The sequence below is a fragment of the Centropristis striata genome, chromosome 6, assembly GCF_030273125.1.
Source record: "Centropristis striata isolate RG_2023a ecotype Rhode Island chromosome 6, C.striata_1.0, whole genome shotgun sequence".
NCBI lineage: Eukaryota > Metazoa > Chordata > Actinopteri > Perciformes > Serranidae > Centropristis > Centropristis striata.
The window spans coordinates 34,059,822-34,071,556 of record NC_081522.1 but is presented as its reverse complement, the minus strand read 5'-3'; the positions used below and the strand labels follow the sequence as shown (position 1 = coordinate 34,071,556).

The 11,735-nt window shown below is 38.2% G+C and overlaps 2 protein-coding genes and 1 pseudogene across 8 annotated transcripts; all 3 read right to left on the bottom strand.

The window, feature by feature from the left end:
* Positions 1-3,158, bottom strand: LOC131973727 (E3 ubiquitin-protein ligase TRIM39-like; annotated as a pseudogene).
* A 1,713-nt stretch (positions 3,159-4,871) lies between these two features.
* LOC131973726 (E3 ubiquitin-protein ligase TRIM21-like) lies at positions 4,872-5,517 on the bottom strand. The gene has a single exon (XM_059335787.1). The coding sequence runs from the start codon at positions 5,515-5,517 to the stop codon at positions 4,936-4,938; it is 582 nt and encodes a 193-aa protein (XP_059191770.1). The 3' UTR covers positions 4,872-4,935.
* A 3,896-nt stretch (positions 5,518-9,413) lies between these two features.
* On the bottom strand, positions 9,414-11,338 carry LOC131974000 (zinc-binding protein A33-like). Of its 7 annotated transcripts, none has more exons than XM_059336154.1 (2): positions 10,634-11,329; positions 9,414-10,558 (listed from the first exon to the last, which is right to left on the bottom strand). In XM_059336154.1, the coding sequence occupies exons 1-2, from the start codon at positions 11,327-11,329 to the stop codon at positions 9,683-9,685; spliced, it is 1,572 nt and encodes a 523-aa protein (XP_059192137.1). In that variant the 3' UTR covers positions 9,414-9,682. The 7 variants fall into 7 exon arrangements, with proteins under 7 accessions (XP_059192137.1, XP_059192138.1, XP_059192134.1 ...); XM_059336155.1 differs by having other exon boundaries at positions 9,414-10,521; positions 10,645-11,329; XM_059336151.1 differs by having other exon boundaries at positions 9,414-11,060; positions 11,091-11,329.
* Positions 11,339-11,735: the final 397 nt, after the last annotated feature.

Genomic DNA, 11,735 nt, shown 5'->3' with positions numbered 1-11,735 from the left:
TCAGTTAAAAATCAAACGGTTGTTCTTCTCAGTTTGATTGACAGGAGAGATGATCATAGGGGCAGAGTTTTTACCAGCATTGTTCAAACAAGGACTGAAGAATGGGTAGAGTTTCTCAGTGAAGCAGCAGCCATTAAAGGAGTAGATAAGAGCTGCAGCATCAATGTCGTAAAAGGAGACCAGACCCTCCTCATAATCCACAAACACCCCCACCTTCTCAGGCCGAGACTTCAGAGAGAGACGGACTGGAGGGTCAGCAAGAGCTGTGTACTCATTTTCATTTCTCAAACATATCATCCAGTAACCATTCTGAGGAAATGCTGCAATGTGTCCCTTCCTGTTGATCGACTCTCTGGCGACCCCTAAATCCCACTCAGTCTTCCCTTTAACCTGAACCTCGTAGTAAAATCTTCCCGAAGAGAAACTCTGCTTTGCTAAGACAGAGACACAATAATTAAATCTCTCTGGGTTGTCTGGGAGATTGCTTGTTACATCACCACAGCTAACTTGCTCCCCATCATCAGACAGGATGAGACCAGGATGTGCTGTATCAGGATCAAGTGTCAGATCCACTGCAGACTGCTGGACCCTCTTCAGCTCAGCCTCAAACAGCTTCTTCATCTGTTTACTGAGCGTCTCCTCCAGCTGATTCACAGCTCTCACCACAGTCCCCTGATATGAAGGTGGCTGGACGATGACTTCTGTCCAGTCTTTGGTGGGTGGAGCAGCGTTCAGGGAGGTGAAGGTTTGGAGGAGGTGGAGGTGGTCTTCAGACTGTGAGAGCTGCTCCACCTCAGTGCTTCTCTTCTTCAGCTCAGAGATTTCCTGTTCCAGCTCTTTGATGAAGCCTTCAGCCTGTTTCTCTGTCTTTCTCTGCTTCTCTTTGATCGTGTCGATGAGCTCGGCCTGGCTTCTCTCAACAGACTCCTTCAGAGCGGTGAAGACCTGAACACCATCTGCTGTCTCTCTGTCTGCATCTTCCTTACTGAGCTCCACTGAGTGTTTGATCTCCTCAATCTTCAGTCGTCTCTGCTGGATCATCTGCTGAATTTCAGCGTCTGTCTTCCCCAGCTCAGCCTTCTTTCCTTCATATTCTTCTTTCAGAGGAACAAAATCGTGTGTCTTGTGGTCTAAAACAGTGCAGAACATGCAGACACACGTCTGGTCGGTCTTACAGAACAGCTCCAGCAGTTTACTGTGCATCAGACACATCCTGCCTTCCGGGTTCTCCACAGGGTCGATCAGCTGATGTCTTTTGAAACGTGACACTGTCAGATGAGGCTCCAGGTGAGTCTCACAGTAGGAGACCAGACACACCAGGCAGGACTTCAGGGCCTTCAGTTTGGTTCCAGTGCAGACGTCACAGGGAACTTCTCCTGGTTTAGAAACATGCTGCTCTGAGCTGCTGCTGCTGACTTTCTGTTGAGCTGATTGTCTGAACTGAGCAACCACCTCAGAGATGAAAGTATTCACCTGCAGCTCAGGTCTTGTGTAGAAAACCTTGTTACAGTTGGGACACTGATATGGGACATTTTTATCCCAGTGTTTAGTGATGCAGGTTTTGCAGAAGTTGTGTCCACATGGTATGGCGATTGGATCAGTGAACACATCCAGACAGATGGAGCACAGAAACTGATCTTCAGTCAGCAGACAGCTGGCAGCAGCAGACATATCTACACTCTGAGGAAAAGAAGTATGACAAAAACAAAATTGTAAATACGCACATTTTGATAATTTGCAATGGTGTAGAAATTTCAACAATTTAGATTTTAAAAATATTGCCTAACCTTTCACCACTAATTTGATGTTTATATGCATTAAAAGCAGATATTTCCATCTTGCTCTATGAAGGATTAACTCCCTGACCTTTCCACTGGATGAAATCTGATTTTTGGTTCAGTGGTTATAGTTAAGTTAATGTTAAGTCTGTAAATTATCTTAAATGAGGGTGACCAGATGCCAACAAAGCAAACGTGGGACAAAATGTATGTTTGTGTGGGACAATCTGCATAGCTTATGAATTTTTGGTGGCTTGTAACTTTCCTTGTTTGGCGTAGAGTAGTAAAGACAGTGACGGGTTAACCTGCACTTGACTATTGGTGGAAATGGTTCTCAGATCCTTTACTAACATAAAAGTACTAATACCACACTGCAAAATTACTCCACTAAAGTAAAAGTCCTGCATTCAAAACTTGCTGAAGTAAAACTACAAAAGTATCAGCATCAAAATAAATTATCAGAAGTAAAAGTACTTGTGATGCAGAATGGCCTCACTCAGGTTTTTCCATTTATTCTAAATATATTATCCGGTTATTATTATTGTTGCATTAATGTAAGGAGTATTTTACTGTTGTCAAAGTAGGGTACATTTAAACTATTTAATATTCTGTTATGTGGTATAATGACATCATTCAAAATTGAACATGTCTTACATGTTAAATATTAACATGAAAAGTAATTAAAGCTGTCAGCTAAATGTAGTGGAGTAAAAACTACAATATTTACCTCTAAAATGTAGTGGAGTAGAAGTATAAAGTTACATTAATGGTTGTAGTTTGTTAATTCAAATCAAACAGTCCCATGATGACAGTACTTCCTATTTTCTACACACCCATTGCATAAAAGCCAGACTTTTGACAAGTGGCTGCTCCTGCAGTGGTTTGATTTTAAAAAAACTAGAGCTAATCAAAATGTGTAACATTGTCTCAATATGTGGAACGATGGGGGGAAAAATCCAGTTCAGTCTCACATAAAAAGGGACACCTGGTTTCCGTAGCTGAAGCTAATGCTAATGCTAACTGTGAGTGAATTCTGTCTGAAGTTAACAAGTCAGAGTTCAATCACTGTGGTTTAGTTTTTACCTCTGTTTTATATTTCTGTTTTTTTTTTAAATGTAAATTGACATATTTATGGTGGAATACTTATTATATGTTAAAACAGATCTAGCAGTCTGTTTCTGGTTTGAACTAAACTTTGACTAAATCTTCAGTGAGTGTATTTTGTCTCTGTAGGACAGTTTACTCACCAGTGTTTGACACAGATTCTGCTGCTGTTGTTGAGAAAAACCTGCTGGATTCAGTTGAAAGTTTCTTTAGAGAGAAACAGAGAGACTTGTCTCGACTGCAGCTCTGCTGTCGCTCACTAACTTTCACTTTCATTTCAGGAAAGGTGAGTTAAAGCTCACCTGATTCACTGTGGCTCCACCTGTCAGGGCATGTCATAAAGACAAAGAGGTGGAGGAAGTATTCAGATCCTTGACTAAGGTAAAAGTGATAACACTGCACTGTGAAGATACTCCACTACAAATAAAAGTCCTGCATTCAAAACCTGACTAAAGTCAATATACCAAAGTTTTATCAGCAAATTAAAGTATGAACATTAAAAGTGTGCAGTAAATGTTCCCAATCGCTTTCACACTTTCTGTTGCATTTCAGGAAATGTGACATAGTTGCAGCTCTCCTCTTTCACTGTTACCCAACCTGTCTGGACATGTCACAAAGAAGGAGGGATGGAGGAAGTATTCACATCCTTTATAAAGTTAAAGTACTCATACTACACTGTGAAAATACTCCATTACAATTAAAAATCCTGCATTTAAAACCTGACTGAAGCAAATATACCAAAGTTTTATCAGCATTAAAGTATGAAGAGTAAAAGTGCTCACTGTGCAGTAAAATGTTCCCAGTCCTTTACATACTGTTGGGTAGTTTAATCTACATTAATACATCATGTTCTATAAGATAATTTAGCCATGCCGTCCTGTGAGAACCACATCAGTTAAACAGCTGTTTTCACCTTTGTGACGATGCATTTTCCAGCTGATCCAAGATTGTTTTTAAGGAGTTTATTTAGCTGAAGAAGAGAAGAATTTTCTCATCACACATAGGAACACTTGACCCTTCAGTTTATCTCACATCTGGAGATACTTGGTGTTCATTGGTTAAATCAAAAGTACAACTGTGTTTTTAAAAGGACACTGGACTTGTTCACTTTACTATTTCTGTGACATTTAAATGGATTATTATGTATTAATTGAATAGCACGATCTTTGCTGCAGAATTCAGGGGCTCCAATCTTCATGGCTGACTTTACAACATCTGCAATTATCAATTTTTTAAAAACAACAACAGAAAACATTTTAAACCATCTTTGTGGACAATATGAAGCGAAAATAAGTGAGATAACTTTTCTTCTTCTCTGTGTTAAACCAATGGAGCTGAATGTTTTTCTTGAACAGAATTTGTTGAAGTTCAAATGTCAAATAATTTTGACCAGTATGAATCAAGCATTAATGCTTAATAAACCCTGAAAACAGATATTTCTATATTTTCTGCCTTAAATGTCTGCCGAAACTCCAAAAGGGTTCAGAGGAAAGAGGATACTGGACACTTTAGCTTTTTCTTCAAGTTTTTAATAGTCCACAGCAGTTGGGTTTTCATGCAAATAGTTGTAGTTTTAAACCAAGAAACAAAACCATCAAACAAGAGAAAATAGAGAAAATATTTTAGGCTACTGCCATTATTACCATTACCATGCACTATCAATACTATAGATTATTTTAAAGCATTATCGAGCAATATCAATGCAGGTTGCTATGGATTATGTTAAAACATTTATCAAGCAATATCATGCAGCAATATCAATGCAGGTCAGCTGATTATTATATGGAGCAATACAAGCAGGCAAGCTGACTTTAGAGCAATATCAATGCAAGCAAGCTAACTGTTACTAACAAAAGTGAAAATACGTCTTGTTAACAGTCTTGAAGGAAGATAATGCAGTCATTAGAATTAATTAGACAACATTAGAGAATCTCAATCAGTGTCATAATATATGTGTGTTGTTGTTATTTGACACATCAAAGAAAAATATTTACAGTAATATATATTTTGTTAAATGAAAGTGAATGTTTCTGTTAAAAATCAAACGGTTGGTCTACTCAGCTTGATTGACAGGAGAGATGATCATAGGGGCAGAGTTTTTACCAGCATTGTTAACACATGGACTGAAGAATGGGTAGAGTTTCTCAGTGAAGCAGCAGCCAGTAAAGGAGTAGATAAGAGCTGCAGCATCAACGTCATAAAAGGAGACCAGACCCTCCTCATAATCCACAAACACCCCCACCTTCTGAGGCCGAGACTTCAGAGATAGCTGGACTGGAGGGTCAGAGAGAGCTTTGTACTGATTTTCCTTCCTCAACCATATTGTCCAGTAACCATTCTGAGGGTTTGCTGTGATGTGTCCCTTCCTGTTGATCGACTCTCTGACCACTCCTAAATTCCACATGGTCTTCCCTTTAACCTGAACCTCGTAGTAAAATCTTCCTGAAGAGAAACTCTGCTTTGTCAAGACACCGGTACAACGGTTAAATCTCTCTGGGTTGTCTGGGAGTCTCTTCATTAGATCACCACAGCTAACTTGTTTTCCATCATCAGACAGGATGAGATAAGGACCTGCTGTATCAGGATCAAGTGTCAGATCCACTGCAGACTGCTGGACCCTCTTCAGCTCAGCCATCTCAGGGATAAAAGTATTCACGTGCACTAATAACAAAGGACACACAAAACTTTAAAAAAAAACAGAGAAAAGGGAAAGGTAACTCTGTCAATATACTCTAGTACTTGTCTGAAAATAAGTCACTAAAAACATGTAACTCCTTTTTTTGCCAGTTAATATGTTTTTAACTCTATTTGATCCAATTTCATGTTCATGATTCCTCTGATTTTTATGGACACTTCTTGCTTATTTTTATATGGTCTATGTCTTTTTACTGAAGTTTATAATTATATTACTTTAATTTCTATTTTTAATGTACTTGTACTTTGAGTATTTCCATTTTTTCCCACTTTATACTTCTATTTAACTAAGCATTTATTAAGATATGTTACATTTTTTGTACTACATTAATTTGATAACTTGTACGGAAAACCTGAGTTTATCTTGTACGTACGAGATAAACTTAGGTTTTGGCAAAAAAACAAAAAAATTACCTTGCCTTTCAGGGCTTTGTATCTCATACATACAAGATTTTTTTTTCAGTACGGAAGCACCGAAAGGCAAGTGAAAAAAAAAAAATCTTTCGGGCTTTGTTGGCAAAAACCTAAGTTTATCTCGTACGTACGAGATAAACTTAGGTTTTGGCCAAAAACATTTTTTTTCACCTTGCCTTACAGGGCTTCCGTAAACTTGAGATTAAAGTGATTTAAAGAAAAAAATATCAACTAATAAATTATGGTGTATCATCATTGATTAAGCTATTATTGATCTCTGAGGGGAATTTACAATACCAGTAGTATATAAAGTAAATAAAATCAGCTCCATCTTTAACATCTGCAACGTTAAAGTAATGAACACATGAATACTGTATAAGTGCATTATAATTATTGATGTAGACATGTTATGAGATGGGACATTCTGCACAATAAGTAATTTTGGTACCTTATGGTTGAGGCTTAAATTTTTGAATTTTTACTGAAGTAAAAGAGTTTTACTGGTAATAAAGTATTTCCACACTGTGGTAGTAGTAACAGATCTGAGTACTTGTTCCACCTCTTTGAATCCTCCAGATAGAGATTCCACTTTAACTTTTAATTCTAACATGTTTTTAAAAAGTACAATTTAATACAATTTAATACAATTTACTTTGACATGATTTTTCTCCACATCCCCCACTGCCACAGATGAACCGCAGTTAAACATTAGAAGAGTAGAACTTCCTCTCTCACTCAATCTGAGGTTTTGATTTTATACAGGAAACAGACCTGTTGACTGGAACTTTGATTTGGTTTTTACCTCTGTTTTGTATTTCTGGAAACATTTACATGTTATTTATCTAAAATAAGACATTAGGCTTAATGATATACAATTCTCAATATAGTAAAACAGATTCTGTTTTGAACTAAACTTTGACTAAATCTTCAGTGAGTGTATTTTGTCTCTGTAGGACAGTTTACTCACCAGTGTTTGACACAGATTCTGCTGCTGTTGTTGAGAAAAACCTGCTGGATTCAGTTGAAAGTTTCTTTAGAGAGAAACAGAGAGACTTGTCTCGACTGCAGCTCTGCTGTGGCTCTGAACAACTGATTATTTTCATTTAAGGAAGCGTGTAGTGATTGCAGCACTCCTCTATCACTGTTACCCAACATGTCAAGGCGTGCCACAAATGAAAGAACTATTTACATCTTTTAATGAAGTTTAAGTACTAATAATACTACTTTATCTGCAAATTAAAGTATGAAAATTAAAAGTGTGCAGTGTGCAGTCAAATGATCCCAGTTACTCTCAAACTTTCAGCTGAATTTCAGGAAATGTGACATAGTTGCAGCTCTCCTCTTTCACTGTTACCCAACCTGTCTAAACGTGTCACAAAGAAGGAGAGGTGGAGGAAGTATTCACATCCTTTATGAAGTTAAAGTACTCATACTACACTGTGAAAATACTCCACTACAATTAAAAGTCCTGCATTTAAAACCTGACTGAAGCAAATATACCAAAGTTTTATCAGTATTAAAGTATGAAGTGTAAAAGTGCTCACTGTGCAATAAAATGTTCCCAGTCCTGCACATTCTGTTGGGTATTTTAATCTACATTAATTCATTATATACTATAAGATCATTGAGCCATGCCGTCCTGTGAGAACCACATCAGTTAAACAGCTGTTTTCACCTTTGTGACGATGCATATTCCAGCTCATCCAAGATTGTTTTTAAGTAGTTTATTTAGCTAAAGAAGAAGATAATTTTCTCAGCACACGTAGGAACACTTCATCCTTCAGTTGATCTCACATCTGGAGATACTTGGTGTTCATTGGTTAAATCTTATTATTATGTTATTATTATATTATTATTATTATTATTATGTATTGGGAGAGGGACGTCTGGAATGCCCTGCTTAGCCTGCTGCCCCCACGACCCCGCCCCGGATAAGTGGAGGAAAATGGATGGATGGATTTATTGAATAGCACAAAGTTCAGGGGCTCCAAGCTTCACGGCTGACTGTACAACATCTCCAATTTTCAATTTTTAAAAAACAAAACAAAAAAACATTTTAAACCAACTTTATGGATAATATTAAGTGAAATAACTCAAGGGAGATAACTTTTCTTCTTCTCTGAGATAAACCACTGAAGCTGAATGTTTTTCTTGGATGGATTTGGTTGAAGTTCAAATAATTATGTCCAATATGAATCAAGCATTAATGCTTAATTTACCCCCTAAAAACACAGTTATTTTTAATTTTTTTATTTTTTTGCCTTAAATGTCTGCCTTGACTCCAAAAGGGTTCAGAGGAAAGAGGATACTGGAAACTTTTGCTTTTTTCAGTTTTTAATAGTCCACAGCATTTGGATTTTCATGCAAATAGTTGTAATTTTAAACAGTCAAATTAACAACCTACAACAAAACCATCAAACTAGAGAAAATCAAACATTGTAGGTTACTGTCGTTATTAACATTTACATGCTGAATTACTTTCGATATTAGTCTACATAAAATTTAACAGCATTTGCAACTTTTTTCTGTGACTCGCCAATAGTTAATCAGATAAATCATCAGTTCATGCAAGAAGCAAACTTAATAATAAACTACAATCGATTCATAAGTGCGTACAGGTAAATTATCCTGATCAGGCCGAGTTAAACAACACAAACAGGTCGTTACATCAACTCTGTCAATATCATCCATCAAACACCATAATAATGGTGACAAATAGCAACAAAAACCCTAATATATATTTCAAAGGCAAACATAAACACCAGCATCACATGCTAAGTAATGATTCTTCAGGCTGGACAGCAAATAAAACACACGGTGCCATAAAATATCAAGGCACATATTAATCATTAAACTATACACCACTATTATACATAAACATTCAATAATTGGTGTTTCCATCGTAGGAAATTTACAAATCAACAGAGGAAAACTTATTGCTAAATACACTAAAATGAGGGAATTTGTGCACATGTAAGTAACCTCCCTGAGGTCTTCATCACATTGATACAAAACCTGTTTTCTGTAGTTTTAGGTTTTACTTTTTTTCTGTATGAATATCGACTTTGTCCCACAGTTTAACATTTTTTCGCGAGCTTGAATATAGTTCAACTAAGTCTGTTTTACCCCCAACCTGCTTAATTAGGAAGCATGAGTCAATAAAAGTTAATTAACTTGACCCTTCACCTCATGTGAACTCTTCAGGTCAGTGTTGCCCTCAATATGTGCAATATTTCATAATCACAACATTAGTTTCCTACTCAGACACAATACAGTAAGTAACAGGTTAGGGAAACCAAAACGAAAAGAATGGATTCATTTTGAACAGCTCTCAATCACAAATTAAGGTTGTTTTCTCCAGTAAATAGTGAAAGTATTAAACACTTATATGTACAACGCACAGACAACAAAAGGTTTGGAATTTACCACCCAGACATTTAAGGAAAGTGAAAATACGTCTTATTTCTGAGTAAAACTGTTTTTTGTTGATTAAACAGTCTTGAAGGAAGATAATGCAGTCATTAGAATGAATTAGACAACATTAGAGAATCTCAATCAATGTCATAATATATGTGTGTTGTTGTAGTAATTTGACACATCAAAGAAAAATATTTACAGACAATATATATCACCAGTAATATACATTATGTTAAATGAAAGTGAATGTTTCTGTTGAAAATCAAATGGCTGTTCTACTCAGTGTGATTGACAGGAGAGATGATCAGAGGGGCAGAGTTTTTACCAGCATCCTTCAAACAAGGACTGAAGTATGGGTAGAGTTTCTCAGTGAAGCAGCAGCCAGTAAAGGAGTAGATAAGAGCTGCAGCATCAACGTCATAAAAGGAGACCAGACCCTCCTCATAATCCACAAACACCCCCACCTTCTCAGGCCGAGACTTCAGAGAGAGACGGACTGGAGGGCCAGCACAAGCTTTGTACTTCTTTTCATTCCTCAAACATATCATCCAGTAACCATCCTGAGGGTTTGCTGTGATTTTTCCCTTCCTGTTTATCGACTCTCTGGCCACTCCTAAATCCCACTTAGTCTTTCCTTTAACCTGAACCTCGTAGTAAAATCTTCCTGAAGAGAAACTCTGCTTTGCTAAGACATTAACACAATAATCAAATCTCTCCGGGTTGTCTGGGAGATTCTTCTTTACATTGCCACAGTTAACTTGTTTTCCATCACTAGACAGGATGAGATCAGGTTGTGCTGTATCAGGATCAAGTGTCAGATCCACTGCAGACTGCTGGACCCTCTTCAGCTCAGCCTCAAACAGCTTCTTCATCTGTTTACTGAGCGTCTCCTCCAGCTGATTCACAGCTCTCACCACAGTCCCCTCATATGAAGGTGGACGGACGCTGACTTCTGTCCAGTCTTTGGTGGGTGGAGCAGCGTTCAGGGAGGTGCAGCTTTGGAGGAGGTGGAGGTGGTCTTCAGACTGTGAGAGCTGCTCCACCTCAGTGCTTCTCTTCTTCAGCTCAGAGATTTCCTGTTCCAGCTCTTTGATGAAGCCTTCAGCCTGTTTCTCTGTCTTTCTCTGCTTCTCTTTGATCGTGTCGATGAACTTGGCCTGGCTTCTCTCAACAGACTCCTTCAGAGCAGTGAAGACCTGAACACCATCTGCTGTCTCTCTGTCTGCATCTTCCTTACTGAGCTCCACTGAGTGTTTGATCTCCTCAATCTTCAATCGTCTCTTCTGGATCATCTGCTGAATTTCAGCCTCAGTCTTCCCCAGCTCGGCCTTCTTTCCTTCATATTCTTCTTCCAGAGGAACAACATCGTGTGTCTTGTGATCTAAAACAGTGCAGAGCATGCAGACACACGTCTGGTCAGTCCTACAGAACAGCTCCAGCAGTTTATCGTGCTTTGGACACATCCTGCCTTCCAGGTTCTCCACAGGGTCGATCAGCTGATGTCTTTTCAGGCCTGACCTTGTCAGATGAGGCTCCAGGTGAGTCTCACAGTAGGACTCCAGACACACCAGGCAGGACTTCAGGGCCTTCAGTTTGGTTCCAGTGCAGACGTCACAGGGAACTTCTCCTGGTTCAGAAACTTGCTGCTCTGAGCTGCTGCTGCTGGCTTTCTGTTGAGCTGACTGTCTGAACTGAGCAACCACCTCAGAGATGACAGTATTCACCTGCAGCTCAGGTCTTGTGTAGAAAACCTTGTTACAGTTGGGACACTGATAGGGGACATTTTTATCCCAGTGTTTAGTGATGCAGGTTTTGCAGAAGTTGTGTCCACATGGTATGGCGACTGGATCAGTGAACACATCCAGACAGATGGAGCACAGAAACTGATCTTCAGTCAGCAGACAGCTGGCAGCAGCAGACATATCTACACTCTGAGGTCAAAAGGTTGAAAAAACATTACTAAATACATGTCTTTTGATTATTTGGAAGGGTGTAGGATTTCTAGTGAATTGTCCCAAGCAACAATTTATTCACAAAAATATTGTTTAATGTTTAAAAGTATTGTTTAACATATAACCTCTTTGGTGACAAGATCCCAACAAACCAAATATGAGACAAAACGTTTGTGTGGGACAGTCTGTTTATGTTATGACTTTTAGGTGACTTGTAACTTTCCCTATTGGGCGTAGAGTAGTAAAAGGTGGTGGGAAAAGTATTCAGATCAATTAAAATATCATAATATGGGATGGAAGAAGTGTTCAGATCCCTTACTTCAGTAAAAGTATGAATACCACACTGTGAAATCACTCCACTACAGTAAAAGTCCTG

Bases quoted from the DNA above. Each gene is read 5' to 3' on its own strand.
- LOC131974000 (XM_059336157.1), bottom strand. From the start codon at position 11,329: ATGTCTGCTGCTGCCAGCTGTCTGCTGACTGAAGATCAGTTTCTGTGC.
- LOC131973726 (XM_059335787.1), bottom strand. From the start codon at position 5,517: ATGGCTGAGCTGAAGAGGGTCCAGCAGTCTGCAGTGGATCTGACACTT.